This window comes from Perna viridis, chromosome 2, assembly GCF_037379345.1.
Source record: "Perna viridis isolate PV_CMFRI_1.1 ecotype Kerala chromosome 2, ASM3737934v1, whole genome shotgun sequence".
In the NCBI taxonomy this organism is placed as follows: Eukaryota; Metazoa; Mollusca; class Bivalvia; order Mytilida; family Mytilidae; genus Perna; species Perna viridis.
The window spans coordinates 21272391-21299280 of NC_142446.1; the positions used below are offsets into that span (position 1 = coordinate 21272391).

The 26890-nt window shown below is 31.4% G+C and overlaps 1 protein-coding gene across 1 annotated transcript; it reads right to left on the reverse strand.

The window, feature by feature from the left end:
* Window positions 1-1999: 1999 nt before the first annotated feature.
* On the reverse strand, window positions 2000-26833 carry LOC148624037 (BTB/POZ domain-containing protein 9-like). The gene is made up of 12 exons (XM_088566455.1): window positions 26709-26833; window positions 21514-21721; window positions 19964-20099; window positions 18914-19144; window positions 16483-16747; window positions 15690-15909; window positions 14039-14158; window positions 12888-12997; window positions 11963-12152; window positions 8764-8871; window positions 6520-6598; window positions 2000-5377 (listed from the first exon to the last, which is right to left on the reverse strand). The coding sequence occupies exons 2-12, from the start codon at window positions 21696-21698 to the stop codon at window positions 5159-5161; spliced, it is 1863 nt and encodes a 620-aa protein (XP_088422581.1). The 5' UTR covers window positions 21699-21721; window positions 26709-26833; the 3' UTR covers window positions 2000-5158.
* Between the last annotated feature and the right edge of the window lie 57 nt (window positions 26834-26890).

The window sequence follows — 26890 nt, forward strand, 5'->3', positions numbered from 1 at the left end:
GGTATGGCATTGTTTTGTCATAATTTTCATTGTCAGTATACACTTTTTCATGTGATAAAATGAATAGCAGTTGGTTGATCTTCAAAAATTTATAACAAGGTTCCAATTACAAGAGGTAGTTTGGTATTGATTCTTTGGGTTATGGTGCCAACTGTTTTGGAATTGGGTGCAAAAAAGGGACCAAAAACAACCATTTCACGGAACTGAAGTATGTAACTCCAGTAAAAGCATATGGATGTATATTATATTGTCAAACAGTTTTTACAACAAAGACCACACCAGACCAAAGACCTGTGATTCATTTTGGGAGTTAAGACTTGAACTAGAAACAAACATTTTCCTGAAGTCTGGATGATAACACGACTATTAGTAAATTTATCTTCTTGAAAATGTACAAGGTGCCATACCACAAAAAGATGACTGGGGTTCATTTGTTAAACCTTTTCTTGATTTCAGGATGGTAATGAGTAAGAGGTAATGGATTGCTTTGATATTGTACCACAAGGTGGCATATCCCCAAAGCAAGATTGAATTTGATAATGAGTTGGTTGTGACTGGAACCGTTAAGGAATTAGTAGATTAAAAGAGCTAACTTCAGTTCTGGTCAAATTCTTATTCTGTGTCAAATGTCTCACCGTATTCCAAATTCAAATATGCACCAAGCTTGAATAGTGTGCCCTTACTGGTCTCACTGTTCAGAGGTTTAACTCAGTCAAATCAAACTGCGCCCTGAAAAGCATTTTATTACACTATTGAAACCTCTAATGGATAATACACCCCGCACAATTTGGGGTGTATATAGAAATTACTTTGTCAGTTTGCCTGTCCACATATATTTTAAAAGTAACTTTTTTAGACTGCTCAATGGATTTTGATGTTACGTATCATATGTGCTTGAAAATGTGCTATAATATTAGATGATGTCTGCAACGAGAAATAATCAAAATTCTGGGTCTTTCATTTTTATAATCCTCATAAGTGAAACATCTCTCAACTGCTCAAAGAATTTTGATGAAACTTTATAGGAAGGACAAAGGGGAGATAATTCAAACATTCATACTTTGATAATGCAGCATCTCCTTAACTGATCAATGGATTTTGATGTAATAATAAATCAGTGATGCAATGCCTATTATTGATTCCCTAAAACCTCAACTTAAGTATATGTGTTATAGCCACATGGTCAAAATATATACAGGAAGTTGAGGTTCCCAAAACCCATAATCAGCTCTCAGTATATTGCATACCAATACAAAGTTTGCTTCATATCAAGTGGCTGAGAGAAGTGTGATAAAAGCCTTGTCATGTATCATAAAGACTGGAATATTTCCACTAAAGATTAACGGGAAGTAGATTTGTGAAAGGTCAGAATTTAGTAAAGGGACCCGTAGCTGATCTAGTTGCTATGATGTGTAGTTGCCGAGTTAAGTGTAAAGAAAATGTATGTTTTAGATGAACACACGGACAGAAGAAAAATCAGTATACCCCCATTTCTTTTGAAGCTCTGTGTGTGTGTAACTATGTAAGAATACACATCATATTTAGATGTCCATGAATGAAAATAAGAAGTGTCCAGTCACTGCAAGGGATATTATCAAATTTGAGGATTTAACATTAAGTCCATTTAATACAGGGAGTGTTTTTATTTGTGAGATTCTTGTTCAGATGATAATAAAATCAAAATAGCAAGCACACAAACACATTATTAATGGAACATTTTTGCTTAGAGTGAAGATACAAAAATATGACAGACAAATAGTAGGGTGTATGAAAATAGGTCAGTGGAGTCTCAGATGGAGCCAATATACCACCTTAAGTGTCATTATTTTAAGGAACAGCATGTGTAAAAGTTTCATAATAATCTTTAGATAGGCAACAAAAATATGTTCTAATACATAATTTATTTCAGTTAAGACTAATGTAGACTGTATAACACAGCATTTCACCAAAACTAAGGCTTCTCATTACCAAAGCATGTAAAACTTATAAAAAAATGTACTTCATGAATGAAATATACAACATTTTTTGTATACTCTTTATTGTGAAAATTCAACATTTTAGATAACACAAACAACTATACAACTTTGATAAAAACATTTACAACTACTTTTTTCCAATAAACTTACTTATTAAAACATCAAGCATCTGAGCATGGAATTAATAATAAATGCATGCATTGTTCAAGTGTCCCCTACAGAGATTATGCCATTATAATAGTTTAATAATAAGGCAAGAGTTGTTTAAAAAGGGAAATATGATTAAAATCATATTTCCCTTTACAGCAGTACAAATATTGATAGTTCTGATAATTTTGGAATAGGAAGTCACCGTAAAAATAATACAATTTAAGAATATATGAGTGGAATAAAGGTAAAGTCTGCTGTTTTGTTAAGCCACAACTAGAAATGATTCATTTATTCAGACAAATTAATTTCACTGATGGAATGCAGATGTTGACTAAAATATGACCATACATGTCCAGGTATAAGTATATAAGTACCAGTAGAGTCAACATAAAGGGTTGATAGTAGAACAGGTTGTATTCTAAATCCAAAGAATGGGATGTATTATTGTACAAGGCACATTAAAGATTGCAGTAGTTTAAAATCTAAAATGGCTGGCACAAGTAAAAGGAATATAACATATGATGGTTTTATATGTACACATGTTTGATGCAATAAAGAACAATGAAAACAAGGGTAAAAGAGTATATCTGGTTTTTGTGGTATAATAACAAATTGTCTTTAAATAATTTATCAACTTAAGTTAACATCATTTAACATAAATCTATTCAGCCTTCAACCCTCAAAGAAAAACAGACTTGTTTTAAGCCAGACAGTAGCCCTTCTTCACTATTCAGGACCATCTCATGGCATATATTTTTTTTCAAAGTTGATACAAATAGTAATGCAATGTCCATGTGTTAACAATTTCATTGAATCTGGTTTCCATGTAAATTTTAAACCTAGATGCAAAGAGTACAGGGAGGAGGTGGTACATAGACTGAACATTTATATGCACCCTTAATATGTTGACCTGTAATAAAATATTACCATTAGATAACAAATAAAATAATGGTTGTCATAGAATCTTGGCATACAGAATTACTTTCACAAAATCAATATTTCTGGTAAAGAAATTTTTATGTATCAGTACATTATTTTTTCTTTAGCACTGATATTTTGAAATTTAAGTTAGACATTGTTACAAGAACTTATAAGGAGACACCCAATCACAACAAAATAAAATAAAATAGCACTTTTCTGCATTAAAAACAGTGAACTAATGATATACAGAGCTAAGATGAAAGATCAACTATTATGGATTCATTTATTTTATTTGATAAAAGGTATGTACTTATTTTGTAATTGGCAGGTGGATTAAAAATGTGATTTTTTTTCATATTTCTGGTATCATTATCATTCTATGTTAAGAATAAGGTTTTTAAAGAAAATGAAATTTCTTGATATATTTTATATCTAAAGGAAGCACATCCACCAAATTTATTACTGATTAATTCAGTGAAAGAGAAAAAAACTCGGTGGCTACAGACTATGAATTTTCCACAAAAAAATCAAAGCTACCTAAAAAAAAGTGTAAATGCCTCCTGCACTCTAGTTTTTCACTGATTTTTAACAAGTCCATGAGATTCATAAAAATCATTGGAATAAATTTGCTCCAGATTAGAAAGAAACATTACAAGGTGTGGCAAATTCTATATCATTGCCTGGATTGCCACGGGGGCAAAAAGGAATGCAAATTTTGGTAAAATCATAATGTTCTTGTGAGTTCAATTAGCAATTACAGTAAAATTATTTTTTATATTCAGGAAAAAAAAACTAACTCAATAATTTTATTTTCAAAATTTGGGATGAATAAATTCGGTACATACTTAAAGAACTATAAATACAAAAATTATGATAAAAGAAAAAAAAATATTGCAAGGAGAGAAAAAAAATTGTGAGGAAAGACTAAATTTATAAATCTGATAAGAACCTTGCTTTTAACATTCATTCAATCACTATAAAAAACAAATGGATTGTATAAACAGACTTCTCCAACCCTAATAATATTTATATTTTATTTAAGATGATTCTATTTGTGTTAAGACATGCTCACAGTTTCATTGATAACATTATATGTTAAGTAAATACATGTATCACAGATAAAACCATATTTTTGTCATGGATTTCAATAAAAATGTACCATAAATGTTGCAAACTTTCATTTATGTTGATTACAACATGTTAAAAATATTTTATCACATATTACTAATTGATGTCATTAAAAGACAATAAAAATAAATAATCATACAATGACAAGGGAAGCATTCTAAATTCAACATCACCACATGTTATCAATTTGGTTGTGTCATCTCCTGTCTTACACTAAAATATTTCAAGTGTTTGGACCCTTATCTGTTTAATAAAATATTGATGATTATATACATCATAGGAAGATAATTTCAGTAGTAAATGTAAAAATGATGATTTATGTAGTACAAGTATATGTGTTTCTGCTCACACTAAATAATATTAGAATGCATGGAAAAGATTCAATTAGAACTGTATACATTAACATAAAGAAATAATAACTTGGAATGCAACATCGTGCAATATGGATGGTCTATGCAATCAGCATATACTATACATGTATCAATGAAAACCATAGAAATACATAGTACCATAAGAAAGTCACTCAATTGCACAAACCTTTATAATAATAAATATGTTTGTATAATACTGTATAAGTCAAAAACTTTGCAGTGGACAATGGACAAAAAATTAAAAATTAAAAGAACAGTACTTACAAAAATCATTTTTTCAGACAACCAAACATCTTATTCTTATCATGAATATCAGTACCATTAATATGCTTTTCTGACATAGTTCACAAAATTAAGGAACTATGAAATGATCACAGAATTAAGCTGGAAGGCAAATGCATATATGCTACAATGTATGTATTAATTAAAAAAGCATATAAAACATGTGTTTCTCAAAAGCAACAAAACAATATACATGCAAAAGACATTTTTGCATAATTATTCTATTAAGTGCACATATTTTACAGTAAAACAATGGTCAGATTTTGAGTCAAGCCAATCCACTTTTATAGGTTCAACATCTTTTCATAAGGTTTTTCTGGCTTTATCTTGTCAACTTTCTGATTCACTATTACTTTGAATGTCCATACGGTCCGCCTCAGGAGCATCCTGTTCAGCACTTACAAAGTTTTCAGAGCTAGCAGTACGAAGACTGTCATTACTTTTAGATCCACTAGGACCAGGAATATTAGAAGGTGCTGTTGTCCCTGGGGCAGAACCTCCCATACATGTCTTCTCAGCAGGACACTCAAAATGCACACAATGAAATACCTGCATCATAAATATTGTTTCTTTAGTCAAAACAAAAAAGTTCAGACTATTTGTACATCTTTAGTCAAAACAAAGTTTCAGGGCTTTGTACATCTTTTGTTTCAGTTATGTTATGATTTATTTTTTTTTGGTTCTTTTATGAACACAATGAACCAGAAAAAAAATATTGTATTCTAAAAAACAGAAGAAAATTAAACAACAACCCTCATCTGGGTCCAATATGCTTATAGTTAGCTGTCATATAATTAAAGGAGATATACTACAACTGTTGTCTTCTAAAATAACTATAAATTAATACTGGCTGAGTCAAATCATCTAAATTAATACCTGTACTTAATGTATTGAAAATGTAAGACTTATGTACAAGTGACTTAGTCCACATAAAATTCAGACACTGCCTATTGTACAAGTGATTCATGATGCCAAAAAATGTTTTTCGATCTCCAGATGCTATATTTTTATTTTATTTTTTTAGTCTTTTCTGTAGTCATATCTGTACATTTGAGAAAATCATACATTAATCTCACACTAAAATCAACCAAATCAAAGCAATTCAAGAACGATAACTCTTGCAAACTGCTAATTTCATGTACAATCTATATAAATTTTATCTCAAAAGCACAACACCCACATAAAAAAACAAGACTGTTTATGTGGTCTGTACTGTTTCTGAACCAGAAATAAAAGTAAATGTGATGGGTTTTTGACATGCATGAATCACCTCCTGTCTGCTTTTATACAGACTGACAATTAAAATCAATTAGTTTTGTACTTCTTTACAGAATAAAATTGTTCTGAAAAGGATACTGGTGACATTGCAAAGTGAATGTGTACTTCACTTATATTACAGATGTTAAACAATCAAAACTGGATATAATTATAAACATCATATGATTCTCATATGTAAATATTGGCTTACTATCATACGATAATAATATGTCAAGTAAATCTACATGATTATCATATACTAACCAAGTAAGAGTCATATGTAAAAATCGTATCTCTCAACTCACATGACTCTCACACATAGCAGTTTTTTTTTTTTTTTTTTCAAATCAATATAAATGTAATGATTCCTATGTTCTTTTTTCTAAATGACTGGATGATAGAGACCTAGCTGCCCTAACAAAAATTTTATTTACCTCGTTTGCAGTGTTACTGGTTCCAACTATCTTAACAAAAGCTACTGGTCTTTTCTCAAAGGTTATATTTTGCCATGATCTGAAATAGTTTAAATATCATTATATAACCAAGAGGCTTCATCATTTTATATGCTTAAAGACAGCTTATAAATATGGTAAACCAACTTGTTTTCCTGATCAATTTATTTTGGCAAATTATGCCAGCAAAAAAAAAAAAACAGCTGAAAAAAGTAAGTTGCCACAAATGAGTCTTTTTATCATACAATCCATCTTTAAGAGGGTGTTAGTCTCAAAATTAAATACCGCAAAATGGATTGACATATGGAATTATCAGTATATGTAAATAGGTCTACAGTATATGACCCTGGCATATTCAAAATTTAAATCCATAATCATGAAGAGTAGAGGTAAAGTGTCTTCTTAACATTTTACATGATGTTGTTTTACAGATTCTATTTACTTAAATCTAAAAAGAGTTCTGACATCCAGATTTATGAGGTATCAAAGATTTGAAGACACCATCTTACCAGAAATCTTTTTTTGTAATCAAAGTCAAACCTTTCACTAAAGCATAAACCTGCATCTGCTAGAAACCATTTTTCTTGTTAAGATATCTTCACTGGATTTTCAGAAAGATCTTATTGATGAGCATTTTATGTTCATTTGTGTAAATGAATCTTATTTTAGCAAGCAACCTGCTTGTACATAAAAATACTTCCAATCTTTCAAGATCTTTAATTTTTCAAAAAAAAAATAAATTTTGCAATTGCAAGTTTCTCATGAGGTCCTACCAGATGCACTAAAGTTTATATGTACATATTATGCTAACCCTTCAAAAAATGTCATCAAAACCCCTAAAAGGAGCTGTTTACACACCCTACAACTTGGACCTTTTTTATGTGAAAGGGGTAACCAATAATTGCCAATATCACTTTTGGATGGTTTTGCATGGTTTTCTCATGGACAACCTCTTAAATAGGTATCAGCCAAACTAAATGAAGTTCTGCAGTTCTGACAACAGTTATATTCATTCATGCTCATATACATGTAATGCCAAAAAATCCCTTATGGGGTTTTGGAGTTATGCTTACAAGATTTTAAACTGTATAGGTCTCACTAACCACTTCCGGGTCAAATGGCCACCCCCTCTATGTAGTACCAAAAACACACTGAACCTAGACATATGCATTGTAAGTGCATTATTTGTGTGTATTATGATTAAAAGTAGTCAAAATAAAGCTGAGAATGTGTACTTTAAAATCATTTATGTAATTAACTACAAAAGTGTATGAATATTGTTTACATGGGTGAGTAATTTGCCTCCATGCTGTCAGTTAGCAGAACAGGTAAAAATGTGGATTTTCAGTATTATTTATTCAAGTAAATTTTGTGAAGAATTTCAACAATCATCGTACCATTAGCATAATGATTTTGGAAGCCTTATTTTCCCAGCTTTGCAATGGTATGCAACTTTAAGATGTCATTTGTCCTGGGAATTCACAGTGAAACTTTGAAAATTACTTTTTTAACATGTAAAGTAATGGAAACGTTAGAAGTGGTTAGTGAGACCATAACCATTAAGTTGGATTATCTCCCTTTGAAGTCCCCAAACAATATTTATATTCTTTCATGCACATTTACATATTATGCTAACCCTTCCAAAAATGTCATCAAAACCCCTAAAGGGAGCTGTTTACACATCCTACAACTTGGACCTTTTTTATGTGAAGGGGTAACCAATATGAAACTAAATGGGAGGTTTTGAAATTCAGATTGTTGAAATTGTAATTTAGGTTATGATTCATATCACCTCTAATATTTATATGCATTATGACCAATGCATCAACAAGAAATAAACAATGGAATAATAATGTAATTTTGATTAGGTATCAATTACCATGTCATCAAATATCTGAGAAGCAACATTTAAGAGGAAGTTGTTTCAATTGTCTTACAATTGGAAAACTGTAAAAAAAAAAAAAAACAAAACAAAAAAAAAAAAAAAACAAAACAATACTGATCTAAAAAAATGGTTCTTGCTTATAAGCAACTTGCCTTATCTATATCATGAGGTCATTCACTGAATGACTTTGGATCCCTTTTTTTAAATATATACCAGAAGATGTAAAGCTTTAATTTAAATGACTCTCAAAAATGTATTTGAAACATAACTCGCAAATTAACATTTTAAAGTTATATAAAATGAAAATAATTTTAATAATCTTACAACTGAGGATTACTCACTTGCATGGTTCATTCCTTTTGTCAACAACCATGTGCCAATTCTTCTGATCAATGGACACTTCAATATAGTAACTGTAACTTCTATCATCACAATCCCACAGCAATAACCTAAATAAAGTAGTCCAAAAATTGTGGGCAAGGTCTATCTAAATAGTTAGAGTTCATCAACTCATGAAACATCATTAATAAAGTGGATTATCCAATGAGATAAATGTATTTTAATGATATGCACAGTAAATATTATTATTATAGGATTGAACATTGTTTTTCCCGAATTTATCAATGTGTAAAATCAGACCATTCACTCACAAAACAAATAAAAGTCTAAAGGACTTTTATGTCAGGTTTGTGAGTGAATGGTCCAATTTTAAAACTCCCACAAATTCTGGGAAATTAATGTTTAATCCTTATAACTATTTGAAATATATTATATTTTCATGATTTTTATTTGTTTACTTTCTTATATAAAACTGTCGTAATGCCATATGGACCAATACGAAATTATATGGACCACTTCACTTTCAAATTAAGATCATGACGTCATAATTTAAGAAGTTGTGTATGTTTCTCTTTCCTTCACACAATGATCTAGAGTAAACTATATATATATAAAAGTATATAAAAGTATAGTTTATGCTACTTTGGGCCAAATGGCAATATATGGACCAGTTGGTGGCTCCCACAAAATCAATAGACCTCAGCTATGCTTCTGTCTATATAATTTTTTTGGGCAACCAATCGGTCCATATATTGCCATATGACCCTTAGCATCATGAACTATTTGCTAAATATTAATAGTTTTTTCTTTCTTGTAGGCTCTCATTCAGTGAAATTTACACCCAAAATGGTGGCATTCAACCGACAACATGACATGATTGTCAATTTCAATATCCAAAGTATTTACAGTCTACTGATAACTGTATTCTAAAAAATTATTGTTGTTTTGTATATACAATGCAGAAAATGAAAGGAATAAAGCAAATAATACTGTTTTAAGCCTCTAAACGGCTCTATCTTTTGTCGGAGCAATGGTAGACATGTTGTTTATGACATGTACATAGAATTTACAATGTTATAAAAACTGTCATCGCTGATGTCGTAAGAGGTGAACAACCAATCATAATGCACAAAAAAGGCATTTGATAGTTAGATTGGAATTATTATTAAATAAAAGGTACTTCCCAGTAAGCAAAATCATTAAAGATGTCATATCCTTGTGACATTGTTCAATTTACACTATAATTTATACTAGGAGTTTGAGATTTATGAAATCGATAAAATCAATTTACTATCAAAAATAAAATTATCATCTCCCCTTCAAAATTTGAAGTTATTAAAAGTATATTAAGCAATTCTTATTAAAAAACATCCCGCCTCCCAAAAAAAAAAACAAAAAACAAAAAATACAAAAAATTAACTACGGTAGCTCATATGCCTACAAACACTGTATAACAAAATAACTTATTTGAATCTGAAATCAAATCACCAGTTTTATGAACAGACATTAGATGATTAATGTAGATATTTGTGAATTTACCAGCTGTGCAGAGGTTTACTCTGCAGAACCTGAAAGCCAGGAAAATTAAATTCAACAAAGCTTTTCTGTTCAAATATTTTGACCTTCATAATAATTTATCCAAACCTCAAAACAATGATATTTTAAACATGCTTTCTAGTGAAGCATAGAACTGAATTCACTGAGTAAAATTTCTAAATCTTTTTCACATGAAATCAAGCTGGAAAAAAAGGATAACTTGGAAAAATATTTACAGTATCCAGGGACAACATATTTGAACAACAACAATGATAATATCAGAGTTTTCTGTAGGATCTGGAGATGGTGAGTCCTGGACTTGCCACTTTTGAAAATGGAGAATTCCCAAAATAATTTGTGTGTCCAATGAAAAACTTGATGAATCCAGAATTAATGATAGTTGTCACAAACCATATGTTTAACCAACAGAAATAAAACATTCTTTGAAAGATTAACCATCCAGTAAGTTGTCCTGTTTAGCAGGTCTCCTCCGCTGATATTTTGCTTTGACTAATGTTTGACAGAATGATGATCAACTTCATTTCCAACTTGTTTTATAGTTTCATACTACTGATAATTGCAAAACAATCACAATTACATGATTCTAGTGATCTGAGTAAATAAAAGTAAAATGATTTGAGAAGATCCCTCAATAAAACAATATGCCCCCAATAAAAGTCAGTTTCAAATTTGTACTCAAGATAATTGATCGTTTGACATTTGTGAATTTATAAGAAAAAAACACAGAAATATCTTGATGTTGGTGTGGCAAGCCTTAAAGTAATATGCACCAGCTTATTTTTATTCTATTTTTAGCACAATTTTAACTGTAATCATTGAAAGCAGACATGTTGTAAAATGGCAAATTTATGTCATTATTCTACAGTTATGTTTCGTATTGATCTCTGAGGAGTTCAGTGATAGCATAAATAATTGTCTCAAGATTGTCGATAAGCAACAACTGAATGTAGTGACTTATTAGTAACACTTAGTCAGAACCAAACTGATGTACAAAAATCAACAAATTCATTATTTTCAACAAAGTTAATAAGAAGTAAAGTAATTTTTCCAGCAAAAACATTATATAGATCAGCATTAGACCTTTACTGACCTTCAACTGTACCCATTGTAGAACATAAGCCTGATTAGTGGATTAAGTGATTGTGTAAACAAAACTGGGACATTTGTTGAGAACTGTAGTTTGTACTTGGGGTAATCAAATTAAAATATTCACCAATATTTGTTAGTGAATTGATAATAATGGCTAAGATCATTAAGATCAACAAACAGTGAAGAATTTGACATCAATTAATAATAAGAAAGTTTATTATAACAGTATGCAGCTGAGATAAATGTAAGCATCCTGGGACCCACACTGAAACAAAAACCTGCGTCCCCATTAAAACATTTAAAATCCTGTCAGGGACTCATCTAGACATGTTACGAAGAACTCTGTGATATGCTATTATTTTTTCATGATATCAACAAATCAGAAACTTAACAAGGTATAAGTAAAAAAAAAAATTAAAGGAGGATCACAAGAAGTAAGACCAAGTCAAACTTTAAGATACTGGCAAAGTAACTGATTAAGTAAATTTCATTTTCACATTTTAGGAATACATCAACTTCATGTACACATTCATGCTATATTATATCTCCACTGACCTCATTGAGTTGACAATGTATGGTTGAGCTAATTGCACAATAACCGATCCACTACCAAGTTGGTGACATGTATAGCCAGAGTCCCAATCATAATGTCTGATATCACCATTGATTAAGGCATTCCTACTCCTACTAACTCCCTCAATTACACAGGCACTAGCATTTATTGTAGCAACATTTTCAGCAGGAACTGAAATAATAAGATTTCACAAACTGTAATGAAATGATTATTTCCAAAACAATAAGAAAATATGACGAAGTACATGTTTGTATTTTCATACACGTTTTTACTGATGTTTTTTTAAATTTCTTAAAGTGTTAGTTATGCTCTACACTGACAACATACCTGACCTGTTGTGGTGATCAGAATGACTTAAATAATAAAAATGAAATGCTTTGCAGGGCACAGCTTGAAATACACCGCAGATGTTGAATACCTGAGCAATTCGGACCAGAGTGGATACAACATCCAAACTTAACATAAAACTGCTCTGAATTTGAATTTAATGTTTGACACAATATAAGATCCTGGCAATTTAAAGTGGTCAAATAGCTTTATATCTGAGATAAGACCAATAAAAAAATAAATGAAAGTTGACGAAAATGTTTATTTTTTACCCCTTTGAATTCAATAAAACCTTCCTTTGGGGGTTAATATATTTGTTTCTGGCTACTTTTAGTCCTTAATTTCTAAATTGTTTTTATCAAAACCCTAGAAGTCGATCTCTGCTACACTGTTGCTCCACAATGCCTACAGCATTATGACCTGCTAAGCTTGATTTAGATCAGTTTTGCTCTACAATGATAATACAGTTCGGAGTGAATGTATCTAGAACATCACACAAACAAACTTACCAACTAAACCTTGTTCTAACTGGAAGGGTTTGGTGTGAATGTATCTAGAACATCATACAAATAAACTTACCAACTAAACCTTGTTCTAACTGGAAGGCTTTATTTGTATAATAACATTCAAAGGATACAAGATGAAATACTCTGTTGACTGTATTGTGTGTACCAACAATTCTTATATATCTACAAAACATGTTGATGTAAATATCAATAACATGATAGTATAATTGGAGTAATTTTATTGTTGCAATACCAATAATATTTACTGGTAATTCTATAATCAGCTTTTTTTACCATGTTTGTTTGCTTATCTGCCAAGCAGTTTTGGTTTTAACCATTAACTTGTATTTGAGTTATTTTAGGGCATCATGTAAATGATTGTTTCTGAAAATTTTGAAAAAATCCATTTTGGCCTCTCACTCCTGAACAATTGAAGTCAAAATTAGACCCAGACTTACTTCTAAGGTATGGCAATTTGTTAAATACAATTTCATAAATATTTAAAACATGTATACTCAAGTTAATGTCTGGACACCAAATGTCTACATATAACAAAGATGATAGCATGATATATCATGACACAAACTTTTTGTAGTCATATAAAACTGTAAAAAGCATCAGTAACAACACCAACAAGAAATTGTCCAATATCTTCCACCCAAGAGAGGCTTCTGTAGGCCTTATCATATGGATCATTTCAACAATGAAAGTTTCTTACTATCTACAATGGTTTTTAAGATAATGGCTAAAAACTGCAAAAATTATTTGTGGCCTTCAATTGATTGATTGATTAATTATTGAGGTTTTGGCCTTAAAGGGCAATAACTCTAATAAGAAGTTGTCCTACTACCTTGCCTTATAGAGACTTTGCTTTGAACTTTTGAAGCCAAAGAAATAGTCATTTTTATTTTTTTTTCTCTATCTCTATCATAGTTTTTTTAGATATACATGAAAATAATTAGTTTTCCCAACTATTTTCTAAAAATTGACATGGTAGTACTGAATATTTCTGGATACGCATAATCAATACATTTTTTTAAGACAACCTAATTAGGCTGATGACTGGATTTGGTTACAATCCAGAGTGATTTCAGAGAGGAATTTCTTACAAATGATAACGACAATGGAGACAGATTGCAATGGACTCATGTGGTAGCATAAACTACTATGGACTATGCTAAAAAGACCATGATATACTGGTATTTATTCAGTATTTTTCCATACTTAACAACTCTAGCTGGGAAATGAAGTGTCTGCCATGATCTGCATAAATATTTGGTATGATCAATAACTTTTTCGTAGTCTTTGTCGTCCATTGATACTTCTATTAAATAAGAGTAGGATCTGAAAAAAAAACATATAAAAAATCACCATGACTGAAAGTTTGATTCACTTGAACTGAGTATGCATGTGGAATGTATATTGAAGTCACCACTAGCAACTGTTGTATCATTTCGAAATATTTAAAGCATTAATTTTTATTTTATCATTTTGGTGGTTGTTCCTTGTATGGAATGTCTATCTAAAGGATCAAACTTTTTGGCTCTAAAAATTTGTTCTAACTACTATACTTTATGTCAACCATAAATACTTGTACCAGGAGATTAAAATAACCTATGTGTCATAACTTCATGTACATTCTATCAGTAACAGAGGTTTGAATTACTCTATGGCACTCATTACTACATGTTCCAGAGGTTTTACTAACTCTATGTCAATCATTACTACATGTTCCAGAGGTTTTACTAACTCTATGTCAGTCATTACTACATGTTCCAGAGGCTTTAATAACTCTATGTCAGTCATTACTACATGTTCCTGAGGTTTGAATCACTCTATGTCACTCATTACTACATGGTCCAGAGTTTTTAATAACTCCATATCACTCATTACTAGATGTTCCAGAGGCATTAATAACTCTATGTCACTCATTACTACATGGTCCAGAGTTTTTAATAACTCCATATCACTCATTACTACATGTTCCAGAGGCATTAATAACTCTATGTCAATCATTACTACATGTTCCAGAGGCATTAATAACTCTATGTCAATCATTACTACCAATTCAAGAGATTTGAATAGACCATTTGCATATTTCTTTATGTTCCATTGGAAGTAAAACAACATGAGGGGGATAGGGGCAAATATCAGCATATGTCAGTCATTATTACCTATACTAGAAGTTTTTACATCTATTCTTCAGCCCCGTGCAGGTCCGGGTGTTAAAAGAATAGGCCTGCAGCAGCGCTAAGCTTTTCGTATAAGGCGACTAAATAGTGCTCAGAAACCTAGCCGGGGGCTAGGCGCTCTGCCCACAGAGCAACTGGGATGTGTGCCCCAGGTGGTGGAATGGGGTACCCCTGGCGTGTTACATGCTGGGGTTGTCAGGCTATAATACGGAAAACCTGACCGCAAACCATAGTGGTGCACCGTGTTGGGAAAGATGCCACGTTCCTCGCACGTTAAAGAACCCTGCTGTGGTATTCGATAGGAGTAGGAACCTTTGCGCTCCGCCACAGGAGGCTAAATTGCCCGACCTTGCCCATCCCCCCTTTTTCCAGTGGCAATCAAAATTTGTCGACCCTGTTGTCCTTGTGTCCCATCCTTTTTTTTTTTCATTTCATGTTCATTTTGTCATCCATTTCATGTTCATCGTCTGAATATAGCTGAAATATTGCTGCTCGGACGTTAAACCCCAACAAACAAACAAACATCTATTCTTCAAATTGTTCACATTTTTCATATTCATAGTAACCCCAACACATACCTCTAAAACAAGAAGTAAAGAGCTTTGTGTTTCAAAATATATTTTTTTTTCATATTAATTTTAATCTAATGAAGCACTTGACCTAAAACACGAAGTAAAGAGTACCTCATATCTCTATCCCACAGCAACAATTTGAATGTATTAAGTATATATGGTTGTCCAAGTTTGATGACAACACCTTGGTCATAATTATCATCAATAGGATGTCTAGTAAATCCTCTGTCTAGGTCATAGTTCATGAAGTCACCATCCAATAAAAAGTTCTTCTGTTCTCCTTTCAAAACTTGGGCATTGTGTCTAGTCGTTGCAACATTCTCATCAACAACTGAAAGTAACAGTAAAGCATTATTTCTGTATTACAAAGTACTTCATAAAGTATGGACATTTCGGAAATGAACTTAATTGACATTTATACAAGGTACATAAACAAATAAAATATACAAAAGAGTAATAGACAGTGTACTAGAGATGATTAATCACTTTAATAATTTTTTTAAATTAACAGTTTTGAATTGGTTTTTTTTTTAAAAAAAAAAACATGAAACTATTTGTCACTGATCAAGAAGTAGTTTCATTTAGTTTTAATTTCAGCCTAATAAAATAAAACACATGTACAGACACTTTCATTTCACATAAAATATGGTAGAGAAATAACCAATTTAAGAGATTTTAAGACATTTCCAAGCAATCGTTCTTTTCATTCAAAACTGTCACAATTCCATTTAAAGATCATGCAATGCTACTTAATACTTTTAAGTATAAATATTTGTCTGAAATGTTTATTCACTTAATTTAATAAGAATAGGTATAATGAATAAGGCTGTTTCACCAACCTAATGCCTTAACTACGTGCACGACATATTACATTGATAGTAAAACATAAAATATTGTTACAAACCTAGCAACCCTCTGTATTTAAGTTCCATGTTCCTAGACTCTGTCTGTATTTTGATGGCATCAAGGATTGAATCAGGAGAAACAAGTTTTGTTGGTCTAACTGTATTAAGCAGTTCCTGCATATTCATCAGTGGCAAGCGTACTGCATCTAATATTGGGGTTGGGTCCAGTCCAGTGTTGTGATCTGCCCACTGAACAACAGCATTAAATATTTCTATTTCAGGGGCACAAAATGAATCTCGACATATCAAATCCTTAACAGAAGACTACAAAAAAAAAGAGAAAATAATTCATGTATTGAAAGAGGGATTGAAATTATGAACAAATACATGTACTATTAGAAAGTTCAATCTACAATGTACTAAGTAATATGTAATTAGAAAATTGTCCAAACAAGAGGCTCCCAGGAGCCTGAATCACTCACTTGGTTCAATTTTTGTATTTCAAGTAAAATAACTCTAACAAGGAGTTGCATGACAATTTGACTCAAAAGAAGTTTTAGGTAGGACATATCATAAGGATTATTTCAGCGATTGAAAGTTTCTTTCTACCTATAGTTTTCAAGATATTGGCTGAAAACTGCTAAAAACATAATTTTTCACCTTTCCAGGGCAATAATTCTAATAAGAAGCCATCCAACATCGCTAATCCAACCCAGACTTTTGTAGGCCTTATTATAAGGATAATTTCTACAATTGAAAGAATTTGGGTAAACCTAATGGTTTAAAAGATATATGAGAAAAACCTCTGTCTAACACCTATGTTCTATTTTAAGTAATGGTGGCCACGTTTTTTGACAAATCAAAAATCAACACATCACTTCTATGCCAAATTCCCTTAAGAACAATCATACCAAGTTTGGTTCTTATTGGTCAAGTAGTATCAGAGGAGAAGATTTATGAAAGAAATAAAATTAAAAATAGTGAAAAAATGTCAAAAAGGCAATTCATGTATCTCCGACATGGTTTAACAGATCATAACGAAAGATTTGATAGATCTCATCAAGCTGAACACTTTTGCTTTTGTGTGAAAATTTGCCTAAACCTAACAGTTTTGGAGATATATGCAAAAAAACTACCATTTGACTCCTATGTTCTATTTTTAGTAATGGCAGCCTTGTTTCATGACAAATTAAAAATCCCCACAACAGTTCTATTTAGAATTCCCAAAGGAACATTTGTAGTTTCAGAGAAGAGTTTATAAAAAAAATGACAACCAGGTTGGTGGTCTCATTGAAGAACAGTAAACACTTTTCTTGGAAACTTTAACTTCAGTAAGTACCTAAATGGGTTGGTAACCACAGCTTCAATAAATCAAATATTTGAATTTAGTCTTCTGCTGTCCATTGCTACAATCTGACAGTATACCAGTCTGTTAGGTTAGAGAGATACTTCCCTCTGTTTAAAATGTCAAAATGCCGGGAATATGAACAATGTGAATCATTCACCTGGTTAAATTTTTGACTTTCAAGGGCAATAACTCTAACAAGAAGTTGTCCGACAATTTTGACTCCAGATGACTTTGGTAGGATTTATCATGAGGATCATTTCATCAATTGAAAGTTTCATTCTATCTATTATAGTTTTCAAGATATTGACTGAAAACTGCTATAAAATGTAATTTTTTGCATTTCATGGGCAATAACTCTTATATGGAGTCACCTGACAACTTTGATCCCTGAAGACTTTTGTAGGCCTTATAATAAGGATATTTCAGCAATTGAAAGATATTGGCCAAACCTAACGGTTAAGGAGATATATGCAAAAAACTACTGTATGACCCCTATTTTCAATTTTTAGTAACGGCAACATGTTTTTTAATCAATCAGAAATCCAAACAGTTATTCTATTAAAGATACCCTAAAAAACAAAAATACCAACTTTCATTGAATTCTGTAGAGTAGTTTCTAGAAGATTTTTTAAAGTAATAACATCAAAAACAGCAAAAAACATCCAAAAAGGTCAATAACTCAAACATGGGTCAACAGATTTTCACTGAAATTAGACCACAGATAGATCTTGTCATGCTGAATACTTTTATCCTATGTCAAAATTTGGTTAAACCTAACGGTTTTGAAGATATATGAAAAAGTCTGCTGTCTGACCCCTATGTTCTATTTCTAGTAACAGCGACCATGTTTTTTTAACAGCACAAAAATCCAAAAAGTAATTTTGTTTAGGATACTCTAAGGAACAATCATCTAAAGTTCATCCAAATCCATTCAGTAGTTTCAGAGGAGAAGATGTTTGAAGAAATTGTTAACGACGACGACAGTGACAATGATGCCAAGTGATGGCAACAGCTCACATGGTCTATGGCCAGGTGAGCTAAAAAGGACTATCCAAACATTTATCTTGAAACATATCTTCCTACTGGAATGTTAATTTTCATACAACTATCATATAAAACAAGACAATTTATAATGATATTACCTGAGAAAGTACAAGGAAAGCTTCACCATGGAGTACCTCTAATGCATTTCTGTCAATGAATTCCTTACAAACTTGACAAAGTGACAACAAGGAATACATGTTAGCAATATCATATATTAAACACACATTGTTGTTATTGAGTGTAGCCTTCAGATAGTCAGATATAGCTGTCGTCAATTCCATGAAGCCATATCGATGGGACATGCCAAGGATATCCAATAAATTATCTTCCTAGAGTAAAACATTAAAAATATTATCTATAAGTCATAAGTCAACAATGACAAGTCAAAACACACAAGCAAGTTATAAGCATTCTATCAAATTCTTAAGTAAAAACAGTGTATTAAGTGTTTTGTACAGTAAACCTGGAAATTTTCATGCCAACTTTTTTTTTCACTAAAACTATGAAAATGGCGAAAATTATTTTTGATTGGCTGAATAATATATTTACATCTGATATATTGACACCTCCCATGAGGACATTGGAAGTCACAGTCACCTGGTCTAATTACCTTTCATTAGCTTCAGGTGTAAATTGGCTATGGTCAATTAACTCTGACCAGGTGTAAACACAATTGTTTAATTGGAGAGAATATCCATTGCTGACAAACTTCCTGTCAATTTCATTTTACAAAACCTAGGTGCCAACAATATCACCATCTGGTTATTTTTGTTGACAGATCAAATAAAAAATTGCAAACTGCAACATTGGCAAAGCCCAGCATGATCACTGGTTAAAACTGTGTGTGTTTAGCTATGACAGTAATTAATTAAAGAAAACATTTCATATTTTTGAAAAAGAATATATATTTCTATAGGAGGCAGCTAAAGCTTTTCTCATTTAAAGGAAAAACATGCCCCCTTAAAAAATTAGATTGGTAATCAATTTTTAAGATTTTATGGCTTGCCTAAACTTCAATAGCACACAGGCTTAGTTTTAAAAGGGAGATAACCACTGCAAAAGTTGTGGTCTCAACCTGGTCCAGCAGCCTTCAGATGAATGTTTGATTAAAATACTTCATGTTTCAACAATATTTCCACCAAGCATACCTTTATTTCAAGGAGATTTATTCTACCAGTATAAATGTATTTCAGCAGCACACTAAAAGCAGAAGATGATGTGTCCTTTAGCTCTACTTCTGTAGTTCCTGGTTGGGATTCTCTCATTCCTCCAAACAAAAGAGCTCTACAAAGTAAGTTTTGGCTAATAATAAATCTGTAGTTCAGAAATCCTGGATTCATAAAGACATTAGTTGTGAATATGAAAACCACAAGAATATACAAAATATATTAAATTTCAAAGTCATAAAATCAAGATGTTTCCAATAATTGCAAAAAATATAATTTAAAAACCAACAAAAAAGAACAATAATAAATGCTTGCAATACTTCCTAAATTTATTTTAGCTAAGTCAGATTGTATGTTTTCATTCTATATCTAAAACCTATAAATATACTTGTAAATCTTCATCTATTATTTTTATTTTAAAAACCTTGATTGTAAAATTCAATTTGCAATTTTAATTTTTTCAACTAACTCATGTCAGAAAGGTGAATTTGAATACTGGCATACAACTAACATAAATTTATTTAATAAAATATTTGATGCTTTAAGAATCTCGACAAAAAAAAATGATAAAACAAATTGTCTACCCAAGCATATACAACTAGAGCTTCTACAGTATAAATTGCACACCATAAAAATCAGACAGCTAGTGGTCTTATCATTTGATCAAATATTTGTAGAGGCACCTAATGAAAACATTGAGAGGCTCACCCAACAACTGATATATTGAATATTTGTAGAGGACATGAAGGTCAACAATCCTGTGAAGTTAAAAAGCATTTTCAATTTTCCAAATCAGACCAAAAATAAACTAGAGGCTCTAAAGAGCCTGAATTGCTCACCTGGCTCTAAAGCAACATTCTATTTTTGTAAAAGCAGCCATGTTTTTTCTTGAATAAAAATTCCTAATGTGCATACCTAGGGAACAATCAAATCTATTTTTATCAAATTCTGTCCAGTAATTTCTGAGGAGAAATTTTTTAATTATATTATTAGGCAAAAAAGGACAATAACTTCAACATGGCACAACAGATTTGACCAGAGTTAGATCTCATAAAGCTGAACACTTTCATCCCATATCAGAATTTGGCTTAACCTAATGGTTTTGAAGATATATGCTAAAAACTTTTGACTGACCCCTATGTTCTATTTTTAGTAATGGCAGCTATGTTTTTCAGCAGCTGCAGAAAAAAAATCTCCACATCAGTTGTATGCAAAATACCCTACCGCCTAGGAAACAGTCATACCAAGTTTTAAAGAAACAACATTGAAAATAGCGAAAAAAGATGTTGATTAGAGGCTCTACGGAGCCTGAATTGCTCACCTGGTCAAACATTGTCTTTTTAGCTTTCTAAAGCTATACTCTTGACCTTACTGTACTAGTATTGTCACAAGAATCATTTAATCAATAGAGAGCATCTAAGTTATCTACACGGTTTTCATATTATAACATTCATTGTGCCACTGCAATATTCACATTATTTTAAAAATCGCAAACAAATTCGACTTTACAACAGTAGTAATACCAGTAGTACCTGAAATAATCAGATCTAGATGCCAGTATAACTTTATGAGACTGAAATCTGATACCCTCCACTACAAGTGTAATATCACTGTAATCAGCACTGTCCACAAGTTCTCCAAGATTCTCCGACAGTGATGATACATGTTCTACAATGCCTGCTGGAGTTGGTGAACGAAGATGTCTGTGATCACACATTTTTCTATTCTTGAAAGTATATTCTAAAAAAAATTTTAACAATACTTTTAAATTGAATTTATATCAATAAGTACATGTAAGTTAAGTTTGAAAAAAAAAGAACACATGCATGTAACTTCTAAAAGAGTTGCTCTGGCATCATTAAAGTGTAGCCAGAACAAATGCTTTTTTTTCAGCAGCCACTTTATACTGGTATTTCTGGAGTTTATGTGCCAGACATGGTGCTGGGAAGAGATAAGGACACTTTTTATAAAAAAAGGCAGACCACTACATCTCAATCAAAGACTGAAGTCTTCAAAGTAGCTAATCATCATTCTATGCCACTGATTTTGGCTTGCAACATCCAGGCGAATCAAATGCTCTTCTAAATTTAATTCCCAATCAATCAGTGGTTTTCTGAACACACTGACTTGGTTCAGAATTAAAAAATCACAAACTTTAGTGAGCTGAAACTTGAAGATTTTAGGTCGATTGTTAATATACATGTACATTCATATTCTTTTCCATTTCACATCTTTTGACATACATAAAATGTATCATACATTTGTACATTACTAGCAAAATAAAGGTATTCCCTTTTAAAAATAATTTATACTTGACATATTAGAACGTTTCAAAGCTTATGTCATTTTTTAAAGCTTATTAGAGCTTGTGTTGTTATGTAATATATACCCTTGACTTTAGTTTTGAACTTTGATGTGTACACATGTAATGCAACAGTTCGTCAATCGGCTAAGATTGGCAAATTTCAAGCGAAGTTGCAATATTCTCCATTTAAAATCGGGTGACTTCATAACTGTGATGACCTGAATGTTTCTCAATCAAAACAACTCAAAGACTAAGCATTTATTAGCTACATAACAGATAGTTCACTGCTAACCAATCATTTCATCTTTTAATGTAAACTTCCTGTTCTCATACAAGTAAAAAAGACACGTAGAACACATGTACATGTACAATGTAAAGTATTTAAGAGGTACATTTACATCTCGTATGAAGCTAGAATTGACAGTTCTACGGCACCAATCAGCAGCATAAGGTGGTGTATTAATACATAATTATGCAAATCATATATGAATGTACAGTACTGAAATTAAGAGTGCAAGATGTCACTAACAATATTCTAGCGACTTAAAAAGGTTGTTATTGAATACAGTTATGGGTACAATTTCAATAAAACTTGCATTTCCAATTCACATTGTATAATAATACCAATCTTTTGTTATCAACATTTAATTTAATAAAAAGCTCGCCAAGCACAGCATGATATAACTGCAGCCAGTTAACATTTTGTTCACTTAATTGAATTTCAAAATATTGTGTAATTAGTATCCAAATCATTTGTTGTGTCCATAATTAACTGCAAGTCCTTATGTTTAAGCATGTCAAAAACTGATAGTGTCAACACTTGCCCTTACTGTTTTGCAAGAAAGGGGCCATTAAGGGATAAAAAAGGTGTTTATTTAAAATTAATGTAGAAGATTTGTTTCTCCTTCAATTTTGACAATTCTTTTATATTTTGTTTCTTGTACAATTCTGTGATAGGATAATTTTATCTCATTTTAATGAATTTATTTGTAAATTGTCTCTCTTTAAAACAGCTTTAAAAAGTATGCTAGTAAATTTTCTCTATCAGTATCATTATGAGATAATGGGGTACAAAGTGATCCATGAAAGCAGGAGTTTTTGAACATTTCCCACTTTCATTTGTTAAATTAAAAGCTTGATAAGATGGAATGTTTTGGTATTTAAAAAAACAAAAACATGGAAATATTTACGGAAGATTCTTTCTTCACATATGGATCCACAGTACTGGTATCAATACTTAACCGACATTCATATAATGATGTTATGAGATAATGGGAACCTATCTGCAAAAATCAATTAAGTCTGAAAATAATCAGCACCATCAATTCCTTTGGTTGAAGATGGCTATCTACATATATGCTTATTTTGTAAATTTCAAATTATACAGTGTTTTGTGCTTTTTATATAAACAAATTTTGCATTAAAGTTTATTTATTTTTGTCTACATGGGTATGATTCATTTTAAAACGTACCACTTTGAATTTAATGTATTATATAAAAATTGATCATTTGTACTTTGCTGTTTATGTTTACAAGAATTATTTGTAGGTAAATATTTTACCTTTTTTCTTCTTTTGCAGTAATTATAACTTTAATACCATTTTTATTTTTCCTTTTTAAATTAACAGAAAAATTAAAGATATTCTATCAAATTATGATAAGTAATTCTTCATAAACATTTCCTCTATTTAATACATGTACATACCCAGTGTTCTTCAAATTTTTGCTGACAGCAGACCCATTGGAAATTACAGTTTTTAATTTGTTCTGGGGCCCCAATGGCTCATTTGACTGTGATATTCATTTGATTAAGAGCAATCTCTATTAAACTCTTTTTCTAGTCTTAGTAACTTTCAATATATTTATAGATTTAGGAATATTATCTAATCATGTACATGTAATAGATTACTCTGGTCTTAATATTCATGTTTCCAAACATTTTCAGGAAGTCAGTAGTGTGGCACACTAGTTGTTTTGTTTTGTTTTGTTTTGTTTTGTTTTTTTAATTATTATGTTAATATAATAATATGTACTTTATTCATGACAAAAACACCATATCATGACTTACAAAAAAAATTTTTCCCCCACACCTGTTGTACTATTTTTAGACTTGAGGGATTTTACGATCTATTTCTTGGCAATTTTCCCACCAAAAAACGCGCTCTTGATACACAACAACATGGCAATGTAAACAAAAGACGGCCATTTCCTTTTCAAAGTGTTTTGGAAGTATCTGATGGAATAAATATTGTTTGGGAATTTAATATATTCTATTATAAGGTAAATCAGCTTCTTAATGTCGAAAACATCATGTGATTGTGCAATTATTCAACTTTGCATTTATAAATAGCCATGTGCTTTTGGCCAGGGTTGAGTTAATTTTAACCATAGTCAGTTTTGGTTGGTTCAGTATAAAATATTAGTATCTGATTGACACCATCCTTAAAATTAATTTGTGGCCAGGTAGGGTGACTGATAAAGAATCTTGTTGGCGATCTTGTTGGCAGTCATAAATTTTATTGGCTTCAGACACCTATGCAGTCACATGGTGATCAACTAACCATAACGTGGTATTTACTGATATCAGTTTCAAGTGCTAATTACCTTGTAGGATGCCATTAATGACCTGGGAACACACACTTTTCCTGTCGTAATTGATTTTTAATCCGCAAATTTAAGTTTGTAGCACGGCGCTGGTAGCAAGATAACACAGTACCGATATCAATAGTGCAGCGCTCAATCTTGATAGCTTTAAGGGCCTGGGGAGAACACTGGGTTAACCCAACTCTGGTGGTCAAAATATTAAGTCTTCAATCAGATTATCAGTGTTCTAGATAGGATTTGAAAATAGAGGGGCACAAGGAAGAGGGCACTTTAACGCATAGCATATTTTTTTTTTCCAAAAAAGGGACATTGATTTTGTATTGTTGTGTTAAGTCAGTAATTTGTATTCTTATTGCTTACCTGCCAACTTTTGAAAATGAAAGTAGCATCATAATTTGCAAACTGAGTAAATTTGACTGCATGATTAACATATGCATGACACCCTTGTTGTATTGAAAGATTTCTCAGATGACCAAGTGCTTTTAGAAATTTAACACATATATATAGAGGTGATTAAGCTGAAAATATATTACTGAAGCCTTAAGATCCCTATAAAAGAGTTAAGAATTCAGTTTTGATATGATCAGATTGTTGTGTGGACAAGATTTGTCATTGTTCTTGCTGTGAGGTAACTTGAAAATATTTGTAAAATTAATTGTGCAGAAGAAATTAATTATTAACCAATGATTGGCTGTCCATAAAATTGTTATAGATCCAATTGGGATTCATTTTCTACTTGTCAATCATTATCCAATAACCCTGGTCAGCCAAATGAACACTGATAATTACCTGAGGGTTAATTATGACAGGATGTAGTTAATGAAGGTGACACTTCTTAATTGGCTTGGGGTAATTTATTAACAAGAGTGGAAATCTTAAAGGGCCATTCAGATAATTTTAAATGGGCACTAAAGGGGTACTCAATAGGGGCAGGGCGCAGCGCCCCTGCATTTTGCCCTAGCTAGGACACTGTCGATTAATAAATTAAAAACAACAATTGTTGGACATGTTTTGTTTCCAAACACATAACCTGGATATTTCAAAAAATATAGTATGAATGTAAATTTACTTAAATAATGGATGAATGACAAGGGTCATTGGCCGCCAATATTGTTTATGTTTAACCTGGTTCCTGTGCAAAGGTGAAACTCTTGGCCATACATACATTTTGTACATTTCATTATAATCTGACTTCAGTGAGGAATACATGTACATGTGTACATTCTACATATCAAACCAATAATCAGTTCTATATATTTGATTGCAGGTTGAAGATCAATGTTAAAATTTTAATTTAATTTTGAATGTATACAACAATTAGTAGGGTGTACAGTAAATCAAAATGACAAACTTTAATATGAAAGGAATATTATATGCCATAAATGGAATGTTCAGCTGATTTGTATGTGTTAGTAAACATCCCTTGACATGACATTTGATCCTCACAAACAGGCACTTGTTCTTTGTTACAAAAAACAAAATCAGATTTTTTAATTTCACTGCAAATAGGTTGCACCAGAACCAGGTTAAACCACTATATATCTACTGGCAAAAAGCCAAATTAGAAAATCAAATAGTACACCAATGTAATTTCAAATATTGTTCCCGTTTAATGATCTGCGTCTTCTAAAATGAATAAATCTAGTAGATCAATTATTCAAAATAGACAAAAACAATATTTTTTTTGGAAACCGGTGACACCGACAGGTCATACATTTGGGTTTATATAAATTTCTATTGACCATGTTAAATAGAAAAAGACACATTTTCGACTAAAATCAATAAACGTTTTGGCTGGATGCAACTCAACATACTTACAAGGCATTTTTGTTGAGAGTAAAAACGGTGTTTTTCACTTTAAAAGGATATGTAAACATCCAGACATTTTGTTGTATTGCACAGAAGGTATGTTGCTCGCCACATTGCCAATTCGTCCCTTTTACCAGTATCAATGTAAAAGCTTAAAATAAAAAAAAAAATATTTCCCGAGTTCAAAGTTC